Here is a 21,255-nt window from a genome sequence, read left to right as displayed (position 1 = left end):
TCCCTGTTTCTTAAATGACAAAAAACATCTTTAGTAACTTTATTTATGTGGCACAAAACAAATGTCAGAACCTAGAATAAAATGTAAATTTCATACTGATTTAACACTGAAAGCAAGAGAAATCAAGTTATCCTGTAGATTGCAGATTAACCTCTCTGAAATTCAGCAGCCACAATCAATAATTCTGTCTTGTCTTAATTTACCTACAGAAAGATTTCGGACATTCATTGTGAAATCTCTAAAAAGCAAATTATCAGGTTGTTAACAGGGGTTTCATTTCATAGAATAAGCAATTGATTAGACAAAAACAGATAATTTATTTTTTTTGTTTATTTTTTTAGTTTTTAACAAAACAATTACATGGTGAGACCTTGATGCTTTATATTAATGTATTTTCATTTTATTTTACTGTCATTGGTTGACATTCGTTGTGGAATATCTAAAAAGTAAACTATCAGGTTATTTACAGGGGTATCATTTCAATAAGGAAAAACTCAAGTTTCTTTATAACGTTAACTGAGAGTAATATACAAAATACAATTAAAAGAACTGAGGCCCTAACATAGAACCTTGTGGCACTCATTTTCCCATTGTAAAAAAAAAAGAAGAACCTTTCTAAGAAACTACTTTGAGAAGAATTATCTGTTATGTTGCTGTTTCTGTACAAAAGTAAGAATGATCGATGATTACCTGACTGAAATTTCTCACAATTTTGTTCATTTTTAACTTTAACAAAAAACAAACAAAAAAAAAAAGAGCGAATTCAGCCTTAATCGTTATACTTGTGCAAGATTTCTGTTATTTGAATATGATATGGGTAATCTGTTCATTAAATAACACTGCATCTGTACGTATTGTCAATGTAGCTAGTTTGCCTGTAGTGTTGATCAATAGTTAATCAAAATTATAGGGGTAATTCACCCAGAAATATTAATTCTGTCATCATAAAGTCACTCTTATTTCACTTCAAACCCATTTGTCTCCATTATAGCAAATCTAATTTGTTCATGCACATATTCAAATTAGTTCGAAATGTAAAAAGAAACGTCATGATGTGACAATTTGAATTTCAAAATGTGCATGCACAAATATGAAATGAATAATAACAAATAATAACTTAAAATGTCTATCTGCTCTTCACACAAAGCTCTCGTGTGGCTTCATAGGACTTCACATATAGCATGGGAGTTAGATTAACAACTTTTATGATAATTTCATAATGCTTTTTTGCCATGTACATAATGTCTGAATATTCATTTTAGTGTAAATATTATTTTAACTGCTTTGCATTATGAGTAGTTAGTACTTTGGCAAGCCGCAGTTTCAAAGTAGCTTCCCCAACACTGATGACGCTCCTACTGCAGTTGGCACAGATCAGTAGAGCCATCATTTCTCTCTCTCTCTAGCACACACACAAACACATTCCTCCTGGGCTGTCTGACACCTCATCTCTGTCTCCGCCCCTTATTACACCCATGTGTGCCATCATCTATTAACATATTTAAATCTACATTTTAATAATGCATTAATCCATTTGAAAACCTAATTCTCAGAAATTGATGACATCCAATATCATGCAGTTTCCTTCTTTCTCTCTCACCAAAACATTCAGAATGAAAGTGTTAATGAGAGAGATGACATTTTTAGATTATTAGAATGCAACCTAAGTAAATGATGTGTGTATTTATATGTGACACAAAATAATGGCCAGAACCCACAGTAATATGCATATTTAATCATTTAGTATATTTATAACCAGAGATCAATTTATCCTGTAGTTTGCAGATATTTCTATGTCTAATATTGCAGTCTTGTCCTGATTTAACATGCAAAACTGATAAGGTTGTTCATAGGGTTTTGCTTTCCAGAAGAAATAATCTCAATCATCTGCATTGCTGTGAAAATGTATGTTTCCAAGTTACATTACCTCAGAGCAATATATAAAATTAAAAAAGCAAAGGTCCTAAAACAGCACCCTGTGGCACTCCACAAAAATTGCAAGGTTTGTAATGGCTGATTTACCATATAAAAAGTAGGATTTAAGCCATTCCAGCACGGTTCTAAAAAGACAACCAACTTGTATTTCGGTTTATAAAAATATTGTGATCAACTGCATTGAGAAGCATTATCGCTCTATGATAATTACGATAACATAAAAGTAGCATAGATATTAACTAGAAAATATAAATTAAAGATATAAATAGCTAAGTGTTTGTTGACTGTATAAAGAGAAGTTAGGGTAGGGTTATGAGCATGATAAATGATGAATTGTTGATGTGGACTAACAATTTTGCATTTATACTTGAGAATCTGTGAAATTACACTGAAAAATAATAAATGTCAAGATATTAAACACATCATCAGATATTGTGCACATCTGGGACAGATGAGTTGTAAAATAGATGTAAAATCGATATATTTAATCACAAATATTGAATTTGTATTGTTTATCAAGTGGAATGACCTACCGTTTTCATCCAGGGAGAAGTCATCCTGCGCATAGCGGAATTTTTCTGGTCCACAGGCAATGAACACGTCATCATCACCAAAGAAATCTTGCAAGCAGGTCACCTAGCAAACAAAGACAGCCCTGATGAGCAACTGTTAAATGTTCAAATATACCATAAACACAAACAACGATAAGATACAAAGTGGATTTTATCATTCCAAGACCTCTGGAGTGATCCAACTACAACTAGCTCTGTCCAGCAACGATGCTGGGGAAAGTTAACCAATCAGTAATAAAGATATATATTACAGCCTAATGGTGCAACCGATATTCTGAAATGGAAATATTACAGTCATTGCTTTTATTGTGGAATTAACCAAAAAATCTTTAGAACTCCTTAAAATAATGGTTTAAATAAGACTCATTAACACTGTACTTAGACCTGGGTTTTGGTTAGTAATAACATGTAAAAATAAGGACCTATGGTGATTTATGTTGAATACTGCTTAGCTAATAGTGGAAAGCCAGTGCCAGCAGGTACTTTGTTTGACATTTAAATTATAAATAAAAAATTTTGTTTTTCTTTTCATTAGCTCATCATTTAGCATACACAATATCTCTGCCGTGTTGCAATCTGAATGATGCTCTCTCTCTCTCTCTCTCTCTCTCTCTCTCTCTCTCTCTCTCTCTCTCACTCTCACACACGCATGCACACAGAGAGAGAGAGAGAGAGAGAGAGAGAGAGATAATATATGACAAAGCTAATCTATGCAACCCCACCATGAACAGCTGGCCAGCGGGTGTGTGTCTGCAACGTGGGTTGCATGTGTGTGTGTGAGTCTTATGAAACCCTGCTAAAAATGGAGAAGTGCCCCATCGTCAACAGTGATGGCCAGCTGTGTCCAACCACCCTCTGTCCTAACAGACAATGCCAAGTGGGCCTGTGTGTGCATGTGTGTGAGCGTGTATTATTCACTTTGTGGGGACCAAATGTCCCCGAAAGTCTTGACGTTGTGGGGAGAATTTGTCGGTCCTCATGAGCTTATAACAGCTTATAAATCATACTAAATTATGTTTTTTGAAAATGTAAAAATGCAGAAAGTTTTCTGTTAGGGTTAGGGGATAGAAAATAAAGTTTTTACTGTATAAAAACCATTATGTCTATGGAAAGTCCCCATAAAACATGGAAACCCAACATGTGCGTGTGTGTGCGTGTGTGTGTGTGTGCGTGTGTAAATGGTATGTCTCAAGTGGCAGTGGGGCTGGTATGGCTGACACATTGATGCATCACCTTATTATTATAAAACATAAAACCCAATGAGGAAAACCACTGACCAGGTTTTGCTGCTATAGTCCGTCCTTGCCATGTCTCGCAGCTATTAATACTATAACAATTACAACTATCAATTAACAAAAAAGAGACATTAGTAAACAAGTTAAAAAAGTCAACATCTATTTCTTTAAAACTAGATTGGTGCTTGCCTGTGCAAAAGTCACAGAGGTTGGGGTGTTGACTGTGGTTGCTAGGGCATTGCTATGCGATTTCTGGCTGGTTGCTAGGGTGGCTGCTAGGACACCAAACCCAAAATTCTGTTACATAATGTGGGATTCTTTTTTGCAGCCATTTTATCATCCACCATGTGAAAATTGTAAGTCTGATTGCTTACACAGTCTACACCGGAAGATGTTTAACCATCAGTGTTTATAGCGGGTCATTACTATATGTGGTTTAAACCAACTAACATTGTAATAATGTTACACACTGCTGTGGGCGTACAAGTTAAATTTGTAATAACCATTTGAAATCATTTTCATTTGTTACACAAGAGTCATTTCCTCTTTACCCCAGAGCTACATCTTAAACATGTTTGAGTAAAGTAAGTGCTCACATTTTATGTATAAAATTAAGCGTTTAGTATTAAATTTTTTCAATAGCATGGATTCTTTTGTGGCATACAGTAAGTGCAATTTTATCACTGATGGTCGAGTCTTTTAGAATTGTCTCTTGACTTGACTGTCCACCCTGTTATGCCATAAAACTGTAACTTTTTATTGAAGATCTGCAGTATGTTATGAAATTATGTCACACTTTGTAGTTGACATCAGACATTCAGCAAAATCATGTTTTAGTTATTTGAAGTGTGCAATTCTTCTGAATTATTTAGGTTTTCCTTTATTTTGTGGTGTTAGTCATACTGTATGTTGTCAAGCATAACATGTCCACCCTAGAATGGAAAGATATGGGAATAATACATATTATTTTAAACGTGTATATATATATATATATATATATATATATATATATATATATATATAAATAACAATTCTGGTCCTCGATTCTTATTGGACAATAGACGTTCCATGAGCACTGATGGTCTGACACCATCAGCACTCGGACGCTTCACTGTGTGTATCACTCCGCTTGTGTTCGTGCCATTTTAAACTAAAGTGTAAGAGCAGTGAAGATGTGTTAAGTGTCTTTTTATTTTTTTTACATTACATATGTTAGCCAGCAGGTGGTGCAAATATTTTTATTTTTGTGTGTAATATGAGCTAGTTAGGTAACGTGAAGTGAATCCATCAGTCATTGTTTACAGCTCTCCATGCACGCTTGTATTTCTTGTATAAGCTTGTATAAGAAATAGCTTTAAATGGCTTTAAATGAACAACTTCAGCATTACGGCTCATCACAGCTGAGAGACACAACAGACTGATTAATTACACAATGGGAAATCATGGAGGACATTGCGGTTTCTATAGTCATCAACTCTTGTGCACCAGCTACCGTGAAATAGGGAGAAATACCCCCGCTTGGACGCTATTTTTCCAGTGAGAAAGCTGATCTTCAGAAAGCTGACAGCATCTCTGCTTGTGAGAGGCAACAGGTGATTGCACATGCTCGCTTTCTCTCACACACACACACACACACACACATACACACACACACACACACACACACACACACACACACACACACACACACATATACACACATACATACATACACATCCATCCTTGTTTATCCAATAACTTGTTTGAAATAGCACAAGCCATGATACTATTTCTGAAGTGACATTTTTGAATTACTAACGGAGGCTTGGACACATCATTTGATTTGAACCAGCAAAGACAGATTCTGATCTGTACTTGTTCACTGAACTGTTGTATATAAGCAATATCACACTTGCAATCGTGCTATATGGCCCTAAATCAGATTACCTAAGGTACTCTGCCTGCAGCCTCATGCCTGCGGCGAAAAATGCAAAAGATTTATAAAAAGCGACTGATTAGGATGATGCCATTGCCTTGTAAATATGTATTCATGTAATCTATAAAAAGTAACTGTAGTCCAATGATTTTGTAATCTTATTATATAATATTATAATTATTACCCAGCACTGTATATATTTAAGCAATTTCACTTGAGCAAGAGTCCTGCATGAGCACTGCTGTGATTTGGCCATAGGTAATCACAGTAGTGCTGATTTAGGGCCATATAGCATGATTGTGAGTGTGATATTGCTTATATGTAACATGTAATGAGGAGGAGGGCGTGCCTTCTGGTGTAGCAATTCCAGGATGGAAAAGATGGAAGCTGGGACCGGCTTGACAAACATGTAGGCATTTATTTCTTTTTTTTCCCCTTTTGTTTTTAATATTTTCTCCCCTTTTTTCTCCCCAATTTAGAATGCCCAATTCCCAAAGTCCTTGTGGTGGCGTAGTGACTCGCCTGGGTGGCGGAGGATGGATCTCTGTTGCCTCCACGTCTGAGACCAGCAATCTACACATTTTATCACGAAGCTTGTTGAGCACTTTACCACAGAGACCTAGCATGTGTGGAGGCTTCACACTATTCTCCGAAACATCCACTCACAACTCGCTGCGTGCCCCACCGAGAGCGAACCACATTATAGCAACCACGAGGAGGTTACCCCATGTGACTCTACCCTCCCTTGCAACCGGGCCACTTTGATTGCTTAGGAGATCTGGCTGGAGTCACTCAGCACTCCTGGATTCAAACTCGTGACTCCAGGGGTGGTAGTCAGCATCGTTACTTGCTGAGCTACCCAGGTCCCAACATTTATTTCTTAAACATAACATAAAACAACTTCACGTGCTGCTTCCCCGCACACCAAACACACACACACACACACACACACACACACAGAGCGCTCTGTGTGTCTCTCTAGCTCATCTGCCACTGTCTCCTTTCCTTAAATACTCCTGCTGCCCCTCACTGGAACGCGAGACCATTGAGGCATACAGGTGGAACTCATTCAACACTTATCTTCCTGGCCTCACCCTGACCCTGCTCTCCACACAACACTTCAATAAACAATACAATTTAAAAAATGAGGAAAAACTGAGTATGGTCACAAAAAACGCATTTGTGCATGGAGCTACTTTCTTACACGACGGATCAGAATCTACCGTTGCTGGTTCAAAACAAATGATGTGTCAAAGCCTCTCAAAACATCACTTTAGAACTAGTATCATGGCTTGGGATGTTTTTAACAAGTTATTGGAGAAACAAGGATGTGCGTGTGTGTGTGTGTGTGTGTGTGTGTGTGTGTGTGTGTGTGTGTGTGTGAGAGAGAGAGAGAGAGAGAGAGCATGTGCGATCATTTCTCTGTTGCCACTCCCAAGTGAAGATGCTATAGTGTGTTAGTCAGCTTTCTGAAGATAATGCCATTTTTGTCAAACACATCCTATTTTCTTTGTAGAAAAATAGCCGTCCAAGTATTCCCCCTTATTTCGCGGTAGCCGGTGCGCAAGATCATTTACTATAGAAACTTCAACCTCCTCTCCAATGTGGAAACTCCAGTAAGAGGTTAGTGCATTGAGTTTGTGTAATTAATCAGTCTGTTGTGTCTCTCAGCTGTGATGAGCCTTAATGCTGAAGTTGTTAGTTTAAAGCTATTTACCAGCTATAGTAGTTTATTTGTAATCAGAAAAATCATGAAGTGCCAATGAATGAAAATACTGACTCACTGGTAATGGATGTTACCTCAGCTGACTCATTTACACACAAAAATATTTATTTTGCCGCCACCTGCTGGCTAAAATCTGCGATGTCACAAAAATAAATGGAAAGAGACTCATCTAGCTTTTTACACATCTGCACTGCTCTTACACTTTAGTTTAGAATGGCATGAACACAAGCGGAGTGATACAAACACAGTGAAGCATCCAATTATTAATTATATGGTGTCCCGATTAATTAATCACATTTAATTGCATATACAAATATTTGCTGAGAAACCCCCTCATATAACAATAATACATAGTTATCTTTATATATTTAAAAATTATTTATATATATAATACAAATTATTCAGATAATTAAAATGCATTAAATTCTGGTGGCAGAAGAGTACAAAAAGTGACTTTAGAATACAATGTATTGTTTACTACCATATTATTGATCATAAGTCAATCATTGGCATACAGTTCACAGCAATCCATTTCAGAAGTGAATTTGTCAATCAGTTCGAGATTCATTATGAGGGCTTGTTTAAGGACCCGTCAATGTACAGATGCTTGTGTAGCGTCTTGGGTGTGTTGCATCATAAAAATAACATTTTTAGTTCACTGTGTCAAGTTAAATATAGTTTAATACTTAGAACACATCTTGAGATCCCTTAGTTCGAATTTGAGCTCCAAGTTTTTGGAGCGCAAGAACGTAATGCATGTTTGTGCTTTGCTGCCTGCTAAAGGGTTGTTTTGTTCACTGTATAAAATGTGCGTTGCCATACAGCTGAAGTTTCACTTACTGCCCTCTGGAGAAAACAGGTGGTATTACAAGCTTGCATTTCTCATTAATCTTGCTTATTACGGTACGGGGGCATTGCAATTAATTGCATAAATGTTTTTAACATGTTATTTTTAATAAAATTAATCGCACCAAATTAATGCGTTAAATCGACAGCCCTAATATATATGTTATCAGAAATAAAATCATCACAATAAGTTTACAAATATGCTAGCTGGATATCTGTCACAGACCATGTACTGGCTAATTTTATCACTGAATTTCCACCCTGTTATTTTTCACCTTGTTAACGTTTACCCTGACCCTGCCCATCTAACCCAATGGACATCTGAATTTGTCATTTAGCTTGAATTGTCAGATTTATAAAAACTTAAACATGTTCCTTTAATGATGAAACATAAAGATACCTCTGAAAATATTATTTCAAAGCCGAAAACTAATATAATTGTAGGAATAACCCAGATACCTCCATATAATTTATTCTAAGATTTTTTTTTATTATTATTATTTAGACGATTTTCGTGAATCCTGGCCATGGTAACCACTCAATTTCATTGTCATTCTTGTCCATACAACAAAAGTAAATATTAACCAGGGACAAGGCAGCTTGGACATCCTGTCTAATATCTCCTTTTGTGTTAAATGGAAGAAAGAAATTTGCATGAGTAAATGATGACAGAATGTTAATTTCTGGTTGAACAATACCTTTAATAAAATGTATGTATATATGTAATGTAATACTTGAATAACATTTTTATTAGAATCAATGTTCAATATATCCAGAATAAGTAAATGCTGAAATAAATGTATCTGAAACTCAGCTCAAAGCTAATCAGGGTTTGTGTGTCAGAAAAGAAAGAAGAAGAAAAGACCACTCCAAAATCTTGTTATTCCCCCCTAATGCTTTAAATAGCTGGGTGACATTTACTCACAGACTCTGTCAATTATCCAAGCTGACATTCAAAAGCAGTCAATCTACCTGTCAATCATGTGTCAGTCCAGCCCCCTGCACCTGCCACCCCTCTGCCACACCCACCGTCCCATGTGGTGCTGATTAGATGGAAATTCTGAACTCTCAAGAGGCTTGAATGTGTGTCTGAACAGCTCTTAAAAGTGAGCCATTAAAGAAGCCCGCATGAGACAAACAAACTGCAAACTTTGTCCAGAGACACCGTCCCAAAAAAATAAATAAAAAAAAACACAATTATATATACATATACATACATACATACATATATATACATATACATACATATATATATATATTATATATATACATATACATATACATACATACATATATAAACATATACATATACATACATATATACACACATATATATATAAATAAATAAATAAAACAGTATATATATTTGTAGTTTTATTTAATTTTTTTGATGAAGCTCGGAAACCACTTTCTTCTTATGACCCCCACAGGACAAAGTATGACCTCAGGGTCAAAGGTCAAGAGCAGGATTACACTGAAGAAAGCATGAGGAAACGGTAATATCCATTCAGTCTATATGCATATACATTACACATATGCATACAAACATATAGAATATAATTTGCTTTGCCTAACATGCATATTTGACATGCAAATATATTGTGTAATATATATATATATATAGGTATATATATACTAAAAGCTAAATGCAAAAAAGATTTAATATTTTGCTAATGCAGTTCCATCATGTAATTTTAACAACATCAAATGTTTGATATTATGTATATTTTTGTTTACTTTTCTACAACAAATCCTTTTGGTACCACTTTTAGTCAACACTTGATGCCCAATATATCAAGTGTTTTCTGCAAGAGTCCTGAAGCAAAACCAGCTGAGAAGCACTGGTCTAGTAAAACAAATCACTGCCTACATGTCTTGCATCTGCACTGTAACTGGCTGGACACTGAGTTTCCGTGTGTGTGCATGCACCCGCATATCTGTCTGACCCTAATCTGTCACCTCATGTCACCTCTCATCCAGACGCTGGTCACAGAGTGTATGTAATGCACTGTATTTAATATATTTAACAAATTACATTTATTGTAACATGTATATGTTTAAAAATTTATATTATTTTTATATATTTGAAATGTGTAAATCTTAAAAAAAAAGACACTTGTTTCACCCCTCACATGGCAGTTGTTTATTGAAACAAACAATAACAGAGATTATCTGGCATGTTATAGATTAACAAACGTAGATGTGAATAACTGTAACCTTGTGGATTGTTGGAGTAACGAAGGATAGAAAACAGGAACGTCTTTGGCGATGCTTTCAGCAATAACAGGCATGTTGATTCTGTATTCTGAACCAACACCAGACGAAGAGTGAAAGGAGAATCAGGCTTTTATGTAATGGAGCTGATTGATGCAGTGATGAGAGGCAGGTGCTGGTGATCAGTACTCAGGGGAGAGGGATGGTAGGATATTAGTACTAGGAGTGTCAGGTTGATCCGTGGCAACATAAAAGACTAATTCAAATAAAACCATCTACTTTGTACTATCGTCATTAAATGCACGAATGAGAATATATTGTAGTGGAGGAGAATAAATGTGTATTGTGTTCACATCGCTTTGATCACGATGTCCTTGACCACAATATCACACTCCTTTAAAACATTCACCCACTTACTGTGCTTCTGTTTGTTCTGGAGGCAGCATGGGTTGGGATCAATGACCAAAAAAACTTGCTTAGTTTCTTGCTACTGTACCACTCCTGTCTCCTCACATGCATTAATAATTAGTTCTGTCTGGAGGAATGGGACAAAATTCAAGCAACTTATTGTGAGACGTTTGTGGAAGGCTACCCAAAACATTTAACCCAAGTTAAACAATTTAAAGGCAATGCTACCAAATACTAACAAAGTTACAGTTCACATTCTAAAAATAAATTAATGATCCTAACTGACCTTAGAAAGTGAATGTTTTCTATGATTAATGAATTTCTATGTCAGGAATTGTGAAAAACTGAGTTTAAATGTATTTGGCTAAGATAATGTAAACCTCAGACTTATAATATATATATATATATATATATATATATATATATATATATATATATTTTTAATATTTAAATATAAGCATGTATAATTATTTCATTATTATATATTGAATTATTGGTATGTGAGGGGCTTACTCGGCAAATATTTGTATATGCGATTAAATGTGATTAATCACGATTAATTAATCGGGACACCATGTAATTAATTTGATTAAAAATTGTAATCGATTGACAGCCCTAATATATATAAATATATATTTTTTGTATTTATTTCTAATTTTTTTTTTTATTATTATTATTTTTGAAAATGTAAAAATGCAGAAAGTTTTCTGTGAAGGTTAGGTTTAGGGGTTGTGTTAAGTTTAGGGGATATAATATATAGTTTTTACAGTATAAAAGTCATTATGTCTATGGAAAGTTCTCATAATGATAGGTAGACCAACGTGTGTGTGTGTGTGTGTGTGTGTCGTGTGCGTGCGTGTGGAGCGGTAGTGTAGCGGTTAGCGCACTGTGCTACAAACCTGGCGACACGAGTTCGATTCCCGCTCATGGCCAACACCAGTGACGATTATCTGAACCGGTCCCGGGCCTCCCCTAGGTCGAATCAGCCTAAAATGAGTACCTGGTGCGGTGTGTAAAACATCACCACTGGGGAGACAAATGTGGTCGGGCATGGTGCTGGCCACTCACCCCCTCGTGTACCGTTCTGGCCTTCATAGGTGCTCGCTAACAGCACTTGCCCCTACAGTCTGTTAAGGCTAAATGGGGGATCTTTGTCTTTATCTTGTGTGTGTGTGTGTGTGTGTGTGTGTGTGTGTGTGTGTGTGTGTGTGTGTGTGTGTGTGTGTGTGTGTGTGTGTGTGTGTGAAGAAGATGACAAGGCAGAGAGGCGTCTCTTATACATTCTGTAGGGTTTAGTCCAAGTGATTGTATATTATTGAATTAAATTACATCCTTCTGCTGTTTAATGATCACACTTGGCCTTATAGAAGCATTTTTATTATTATTTTCAAATTGTCTTTGATTTAATCTCAAAACTCTCACATTACATTACTTTTTGCTAATAGTAGTATACTTTAATATGGTACTGAAATTAACAACAAGATAATATTGTTCCATTTAAATCGTTTTTGTTATCGCAATATTTAGTTAGTACCGGTAAGCTGCGCAACCCTAATCACAACATTATATTTTACTTAAATAATTCTTCCTCTGTCATCTATTCTGTCTTTCTATATAAATACTAGAGCAAGATAAGAAATCAAACTCTAAGTTTGAGTCCCAGTGTATCAATGTGTCAACAAAGAATTATCGCTGGATTATGAACCTGTCACTCAAAACTTCCCGACAACATGCTATCTACAGTCATCTGATAAATTTAAATAATTCCATCTGAGTTATAAAATGAGATTTTAGATTTACGGATTAAGTTATGTATCATGCATAAAAAAATCATGCATACGATCTGATAAAACGATGCTTAATGTTAATTAATGTTAATTAATTGATTAGCTTTGCTTTGTTTTTGTCTCTTGGGAAGCAATGCATGCAGGCATGTTGTAAATGAGTGTGTGTGTATTCAGCACCAACCAGTGGTGTAATTTGAATCTTACAGGCCCCAGTGCAAAACACTTATTTTTACAGTCATTTTTTATTTCTGGGGGAGAGGGGTCCCCGGCCGATGGTAAAAATAATTGCTGGCTTGGAGGATTAGATTTACTTATGCTCCTGCTTATGCAGAGCAAGTACGAAGACTGTATTCAGTATGTAGGGCATGCTACTGCTGCACAATTAGACATACATACAATTCCATTGAGGCAGATTTAGACAAGTGGTGCTGGGTAGAAGGAGGGGTTTACATACACTCATAGTGCGCTGCAGTGAAACCAGCTTTTGTGCAGAGAACTGGGGCTATTTAAATTTAAGACAAGAGGGAGTATGAAAATGTATTGGCTATCAAATTACAAGCCAAAGGACCTATCAACAGCCAGTGCAAGCTGACTGGCTGAACATATTACATGTTAAACCACCAATCCGCAATCTATCTGTGCTATATTCACAGTCTCTTCCTGTCTATGTGAGCAGCTTGTGGCCAGAAAAACTCACATGTCTTGCTATGTGAGACTATCTGAAATTATCTCTTTTAGTTTTTAAAGGAAAATTTCAAAGCTCAACCGACAGCATTTGTTGCATAATATTGATTACCACAAAAATGTATTTTGACTCGTCCCTCCTTTTCTTTAAAAAAGCAAATATCGAAGTCACAGTGAGACACTTATGATGGAAGTGAATGGGGGCCAATTTTTGGAGGGTTTAAAGGCAGAAATGTAAAGCTTATACTTTTATAAAAGCAGTTATATAAATTCTTCTGTTAAAACCCATGTATTATTTCAGCTGTAAAGTTGCTTAAATTGTCATTTTTAAAGTCATTTTAGGGTTTTAGTGTTTATTGGCATTACATTGTCATGGTAGCGAATTTGTAAAATTGGCAATAACTTTACACAGAGAAGGTTAGTAAGTGATTTTATTACACTGAAATCATGTTCCCCTTCTGTCACTCGCTTGACGTTGTGTCGATGTAGTGACACTAGGGGTCTCTCTTGAGAGCCTCGGTTACTTCTTATCTTTGAGAAAAGGTCAATGAGAATTGATGAACAGAATTTGCATGCCCCTCCCCCGGACATATGGGTAGAAAATGAGGGAAGCGTGTGTCTGTTCAGACAACGCGAGTGGTTGTGTTTCAGCGAGCTGAGTAACATCCACTGCTGTTCCACTCATAGCATACGCTGTTGGAAATACGGCGCATTTCAGCGGCTTTTCTCTTCTTCTGCACGCCAGCGCTTCGACTCTAAAAGAGTATATATTTCTCTAAAAGAGTAAACACATTGACTTTGAACGTCTTTTTAAAAACACGTCTTTTTTAAGATGCCCTTCCGTCTTTGTGTCATTCCTGGATGTGGTCGTTACCTCTCCGCTTCTGACGGCCACAGGCGCTACCTCTCGTGTCTGGACAGTGATCACACAGAGTCAGCGTTTGTGGAGGGCTCATATTCTCACTGCGAGAACATGACTATGGCAACGTTGCGGTCGCGGCTCACCTTCTTACGAGGGAATGTCACTCTAGCCGCCCCCGCGTTGCGCCTTCTAACCACGGGTATAGGGCCGGCACAGCCTGAGGCTGACGCCGAGCTGTCTGCTATGCTTACCCGGGCCGCCGTGACTGTCGGGTTGGACTGGAACCAAAAAAAGAGGGGCCTTGCACAGACTCCAGTCCAAGGTGCTGACATAGAAACATATTCTGACATGCGTCTGGCATCAAGATTGGTTCGCGGTGGTAGACCTGAAGGATCCATAATTACGCGTCTCAATATTATTCCATCACAGACCCTTTCTAGGCTTCGCTTTCGATGACCAGGCATATTAGCATAAGGTCCACCCCTTTGGTCTGTCCCTGCACAGAGGTTCCACTGAAACAATTTCAGAGGCTCCTGGGGCATATGGCATCCTCAGCGATGGTCGCGCCGCTCTAGTTGATGCATATGAGACTGCTTCAGCACTGACCACAGACTCAAGAGATGGGCATGGTGCCACGGCACATACCGTGTGACCCTCACCCCTTCCTGTCCTCACTTATTCAGCCCTTGGACAGACCTCTGTTTTATACAGACAGGTGTCACTCTACAGCAGGTGTTCAGACATGTCGTAGTTACTACGGACGCCTCCTAGTTGGGCTGGGATGCCGTGTGCAAGGGGCACGCAGCCGTTGGCTCCTAGATGGGGCCACGGCTGGGTTGGCACATCAATGGAGTTGCTGGCAGTAGTTCTTGCCCTGTGCAGACTTCTGCCGTTGATCCTCAGCAAGCACATGTTGAGTCACTTAAACAACTCAGCAACATTAGTGTATAAAATTCGCTCTCGTCACATGTCGCAACTCGCCCACCATCTCCTCCTTTGGAGAGAGGTCGCTGCAAGCCACTCCTATCCCAGGCAACCTAAACACCACAGTGGATGCGCTGTCACGCCAGGTAACGCGCAGTGGAGAGTGGAGACTCCACCCTCAGGTGGTCTAGCTGATTTGGGCTCGGTTCGGCAGAGCACAGGTAGATCTGTTTGCCACCCGAGATTCCATCCACTGCCTGCTCTGGTACTCTCTGACAGAAGCCCCACTCGGCACAGACGTGCTGCCATACAGCTGGCCCCGGGGGCTGCGCAAATATGCATTTTCCCCAGTAAGCCTACTTGCACAAGTCCTGTGCAAGGTCAGGGATATCAAGGAACAAGTAATTCTCGTGGCCACCCACTGGCCCACTCAGACTTAGCTTTCGGATCTCACACTCCTTGTGACAGCACCTCCCTGAAAATTCCCCTAAGGAAGGTCCTTCCTTCTCAGGGATGGGGCACCCACTGGCATCCTCGCCCAGACCTCTGGAACCTTTACGTCTGGCCCTTGGATGGGATTCGGAAGATCTAAATGGTCTACCACCAGCCATCGTAGACGACGATCACTCAAGCCAGAGCTTCCTCTATCAGGTAGCTTTATGCCCTAAAGTGGAGCTTATTCGCAAATTGGTGCTCTTCCTGATCTGAAGACCCACAGAGCTGTGCAGTCAGGTCAGTGCTCTCATTCCTGCAGGAGAGGCTGGAGGGGCGGCTGTCCCCCTCCACCTTGAAGGTTTATGTAGCCGCCATAGCGGCTCACCACAATGGAGTGGACTGTAAGTCATTAGGGAAGCACAACCTGATCATCAGGTTCCTTAGAGGTGCTCGGAGGCTGAACCCTCCTAGGCCATGTGTTTTCCCCTCATGGGATCTCTCTGTTGTCCTCTCGGCTCTTCGGGGAGCCCCGTTTGAGCCACTAGTCTCAATTTAGTCAAACTAAATGCCCTCTCCTTGAAGACGGCCCTCCTGATCACGCTCACTTCCATCAAGAGGGTTGAGGACCTGCAAGCGCTCTCTGTCAGTGACACTTGCCTGAAGTTCGGTCCAGCAGACTCTCACGTCATCCTGAGACCTCGACCAAGCTACGTGCCCAAGGTTCTATGACTCAGGGATCAGGTAGTGAACTTGCAAGCGCTTCCCCAGGAAGCCTTAGCATTGCTGTGTCCGCTGCGTGTTTTGCGCACCTATTTGGAATGCACGGAGAGCTTTAGACACTCTGAACAGCTCTTTGTCTGCTTTGGTGGACAGCAGAAAGGAACGCTGTCTCCAAACAGAGGCTTGCCCACTGGATCGTGGACACCATTGCATTGGCCTACTATACCCAGGCCGTGCCCGCCCCCTTGCGGGTTCAAGCACACTCTACAAGGAGTATGGCATCCTCGTGGGCCCTGGGCAATTGCACCTCTCTAGCAGACATCTGCAGAGCGGTGGGCTGGGCAACACCCAATTAACACCGGGATAAGCTGGTCTCGTCCCGTGTTTTGACAGGTCCGAACACATTGAATTCGGTAATACGGTGACAAAAGCTGGCGGATGTATCGCTTGCGCATAGTGTCTTTCCCCTCCCCTGAGGTGAAGACATGCGCTCTACTCCCTCTCTCAAGTCCACAGACCCTGGGTGTCCTTGCTCCCTAGCCCTCTGGCTCCCAACTCAGTGGAGGAAGTTTGCAGCCGGACCCACCGCAGGCACCGACATGCTTGTGCTGGAATAGGTGCTCCACAGGCTCTGATTATTCCAATATCCCCTGTGATGTATCTTCTGCGGTACTGTCCACCTGTCAGTGGACCCGCATCTCCCTTAGGCAGAGCTCCCTCTGCCCCCTGGTTGCTGTGTTTGTAGAGCTCCTCCCCGTCGAGGCAGGACCTACCAACATGCCACTTCCATGTGTGGCTGGAAAGCACATGTGACGTATTTGCCACATGTCTACCTCCCCTGTTCGAGAGGATGTGATCATCACGGGGTCTTTTCCCCCTGAAAGAATAAGATTGGAAAAGAATGCCTTCCCAAAGCGTGTTATTGCGTTAGATGGCCCCAGCCGCTCTAACAAATTATGTAAATTTTGTTCGCCAATTCTCATTGGCCATTTCTCAAAGATAAGATGGAACCGAGGCTCTCAAGAAAGACCACTAGTGTCACTACATCGACACAACATCTCGTTCCCTCCATCAGGGAACGGAGGTTTCGACGGTAACTGAGACGTTTACACACATATTGTTTGTCTTGTGGCTATACTTTTGAAACAGTGAGTATTTTAAAGTCCAAAAATTGGCCCCAATCACTTCCATTGTAAATGTCTCACTGTAACTTCAATTTTTGCTTATTTTAAAGAAAAGGAAGGAATAGCCATAATAAATGATTTGTAGTAATCAACATTCTGCCACAAATGCTGTCAGTTGAGCTATGAAATATTCCTTAAAGACTAAAAATGTCACCAGAGAAACTTGGATAATATAGATATATTAAGAAGAATGTTTTTATTATTTTATAATGAGTTATTATTGTGACAATGCTAAGAATGAAATGCATACTTTCATTCTCTAATAGCCATGCATAATATCACCTTAGAGATTATGTGTCTTGAAACATGTGATTTCACTCCTATCTTATCTTGCCAATCTCCAACAAACACATTCCATTACACAATCTTTACTCATATTCCATTTAAGAAAATTAATAAAAGAAGAAATAAACAACAGAAGACTGTTAAAGTCCAGCCAATCTTCTAAATACTACCCAGTTTGTTTTCAGATCATATCCAGGAATGATGTTTATTTCAGATCACTCAAATCTATATGAACATTTTTTCAAATCTTGATCTTTTTGAGATCTCAGATTGCTTTGGATAGAAGTGGTTAGTCGGAAATATAGTTCAATCCACAAACATGAATGATGCTGGCACATCCAACCCAAAGTGAACTACTGTTTGTAATAATGATAGACCGGTACATTGAAGTGGCAGTTCCCTCTTGTGTCAATTTCAAGACCAACCGACAGACTTGCCAATGGAAAATGCATATTATTTTTTTTTTCAAATATGCTGAACTAATGAATTTTGAGTAAACATTATGCACAGTTCACCCAAGAAATAAAACATTTAAAAAATTTTTTTTTAATGTTTAGTAGAATGCATGAGCTGCTCTCTTCCATACAATGAAAGTGGATGGGGACCAGGGGCTGTCAAGCTCCAAAAAAGATAAAAATGCTCTCAAAATGCATCATAAAAGTAGTCCATATGACTCATGCCCTATATTCCAAGATTTCTGAAGCCATATGATAGCTTTGTTTAAAGAACATACAGAAATGTAAATTGTTATTCACTCAAAATCTAGCCTTTATAATCTTGGCAATCGTGATCACCATTCGCGTTTGTTGCGGGAAAGGCAAACATTTTCAAAGCTTCTCCTTTTTTGTTCAACAGATGAAGGTTTGGAATGACATGAGGGTGATTAAACGATGACACAATTTTCGTTTTTATGTGAACACAGAAAAATAAAAGCGTTTAGAGGTTCAAAAGGAGTACTAAATAAGTCCACGATACACCTTATGCCATAGTGTCTAGACAATAAAATGTCAAGTGTACTTGTTTTTATACCTCACTGTTAGAAAGGAGGTCTGTACAGCCAAGACAAAAGAAATTGTCAAAATTGTATGATAGCCTTCATTCCTCCCCTGGGAGCTCGATATCTTTTGGAGGTGGGTGGCGACTGTCTGTGTGCAAGTGTTTATGCTGCGATTAATTTTGTAAAGAACATGAATGATTTTTCTACCCTCTCTCACTCTCGTATGTGGTATCGCCTCCAGCAATCACGCTAATTAATGTCTGCCCTTTCTTTAAAGAGAACAATTAAAGAGAAGCCACGGAAACCGCTAACCCAATAACCCAGTAAGGTGTTTGTGTGAGTGGTGTATAAAAGTGGCACATGTAAAGTGGGTGCGGGGAAAAAAGTACACAAAGGCAAAGATGGTGAGACACAAAAAATGAACAAAGGAGGAGGAAAGGGAGAGAGAGTAGGAACAGATAAGATACAGGATTTTTACATTTTCTGAAGAAAGAAAATGAGCGGTACCACAATGCTAGGGTGTTTTCAAGGGCGTTGCTGCAAGATGTGTTTGATAAGATGGCCTGAGTGGGTTTTAGTACATTGCTATGTGCACTGAATAAGTTGACTTTAATTGATTATTACCCCCCAACCCTAAGAATGAGTAAAAGTAAATTAATACTATTGCCTTAGCGTTAGCAGACACCAATAAAAGTTTGAATGCTTTTAGACAGAGCAAGAAAGAAAGAAAGAAAGAGCCTCAGGCACTCAAAAACAAAGACAAATAGAATTTATAGGGATTTCTCCGGCATGCATACTTAAGCAGAGTGATTGAAGCGTAACATCTTGACAATCACTTTAATAACCTGTCAGAGCCATTCTGAGAACCACTGCACACACACACACTCCCTCTCAGAACAGAAGTCAAGACCTATTGTCTGAACACTTGTCTGAAAAGAGGTGTGGAAGTATTTCATCAAGCCCAAATATTTATTGTGTTTCAGTGCTTATATTACTGACAAACATTAATACTGGTCATTTGGAATGAATGGCACACCTTTCCGAAATCAAATTAGATGTAATGAATTTTTTAATTAGGACATTTTCCATTAAAATAATACAATTTCCACCCAGGTCTTTAGTAGGGATTACTGCTTTGTGCGACAACTGATTAATTTTGAATAAGAGTGCATATGATGATGGCAGCCTAAATTAATGCAACAATGATAGTGATAGTGTCGCATTAAATTTGAGGCCCCGTCAAAATCCTATGCCCCTTGTTTCTCACCCAAAACAGATGTTATTGCTTCAGAAGACATTGTTTGAACCATTTGAGTCATATGGACAATAACACATAATATATCCTTTAAAAAATATCCACTTGTGTTCTGCTGAAGAACTAAACTCATACAAGTTTGAAACAGCACAAGCGTGGGTAGCCTAAATAATGGGAGGATTTCTTCTGGGAGGAACTATTCCTTTAATTGACTATACACCATCTTTTTGTTGTGATACCAGAGATTCCTTTAATTAGAGATAACTACCTTCTATCATAGGAGAGAGTGTAACGGTCAACTAGCGTATTTCGACAGTAAGTCACCAAATGAATGGGGAGAGCAATAAACTGACACCAACCTGTCGCGAAATTGTCAGCAATTTTATCGTAGTAAACTCCAGACATATAGTTCATTCAAAAGGGATTGTTTAGTGTAAAACATGAAGATTAGCAAACAGGCATTCAATTTAATAAGTGTTGTTGTTTCCTCACAAAAGCAGTTTATTCAGCACACTGAAGCATCTCCTCTATAGACATACATTTAAAAAGAACGGCCTTTTGTCTCCTCGGCAGTGAACTGCTCATAGATAGTCTATGGGGCTGCCGCGTTATGCTAAATGCTAAGCTTTTAGGCTTACCTTAGAAGGGCTCTGGTGATGCTGTTGTGAAATAACACATGTCGCCTTTGACAATTAAACATAATTATAGGATTTTAAATGTTTTGTATCATTTAAGAAAATGTGCTTTATGAAATATAACACTGAGAGCACAAAATCCTATGACGGTTCGCTTTTATTGTGTTTAGTAATTTGTATTGGCTAGCTTAGCTGGCTAGGAATTTAGCATGCTAGCTGAAAACACGAAAGAGAAAGGTTTCATTTGACTACTAGCTTTGGTTAAACAGTGTGATATGTTTAATTTAAAAGACATTAATTACCATATTTTGATGGTTAAAGCTGCAGACTGATGTCACAGTGAAATCAGAAACAGTAGGTTGACTTTTCTTTAGCTAAAATCGGTCTGTGCTTAGTAAAATGTGAAACAATGCCCCCAGTGGCGAAAGCGGTAAGAGTTGTTGCGCGAATGGGCACATGTGAGCTCCATTTTCAATGTGAAATGTCCACAGAGGAGATTAGCCAAAAGTGAGATCTGAAGCTGGTTGTTTTTAGCTGTACAGGCAGTAATACAGTGAGGAGAAATGCAACATTTTTAAACTGGAGCACCCAACACAAACCCCAAACCTAAACCTAACCATCGGTGAGGTAAAACTG

General features: G+C 38.7%; 1 protein-coding gene across 1 annotated transcript in view; it reads right to left on the bottom strand.

Annotated features, from left to right (window-relative positions):
- Positions 1 to 21,255, bottom strand: part of LOC127638075 (neuronal migration protein doublecortin-like) — a 98,512-nt gene that overhangs the window by 12,694 nt on the left and 64,563 nt on the right. The window contains exon 4 of the mRNA XM_052119417.1: positions 2,469 to 2,571. Coding sequence (XP_051975377.1) covers positions 2,469 to 2,571 — 103 coding nt within the window. The remainder of the gene's footprint in view (positions 1 to 2,468; positions 2,572 to 21,255) is intronic.

Source organism: Xyrauchen texanus, chromosome 4 (genome assembly GCF_025860055.1).
Source record: "Xyrauchen texanus isolate HMW12.3.18 chromosome 4, RBS_HiC_50CHRs, whole genome shotgun sequence".
Taxonomy (NCBI): domain Eukaryota; kingdom Metazoa; phylum Chordata; class Actinopteri; order Cypriniformes; family Catostomidae; genus Xyrauchen; species Xyrauchen texanus.
Note: the sequence above shows the minus strand (reverse complement) of the source record. Positions and strands in the feature narration are given on the sequence as shown.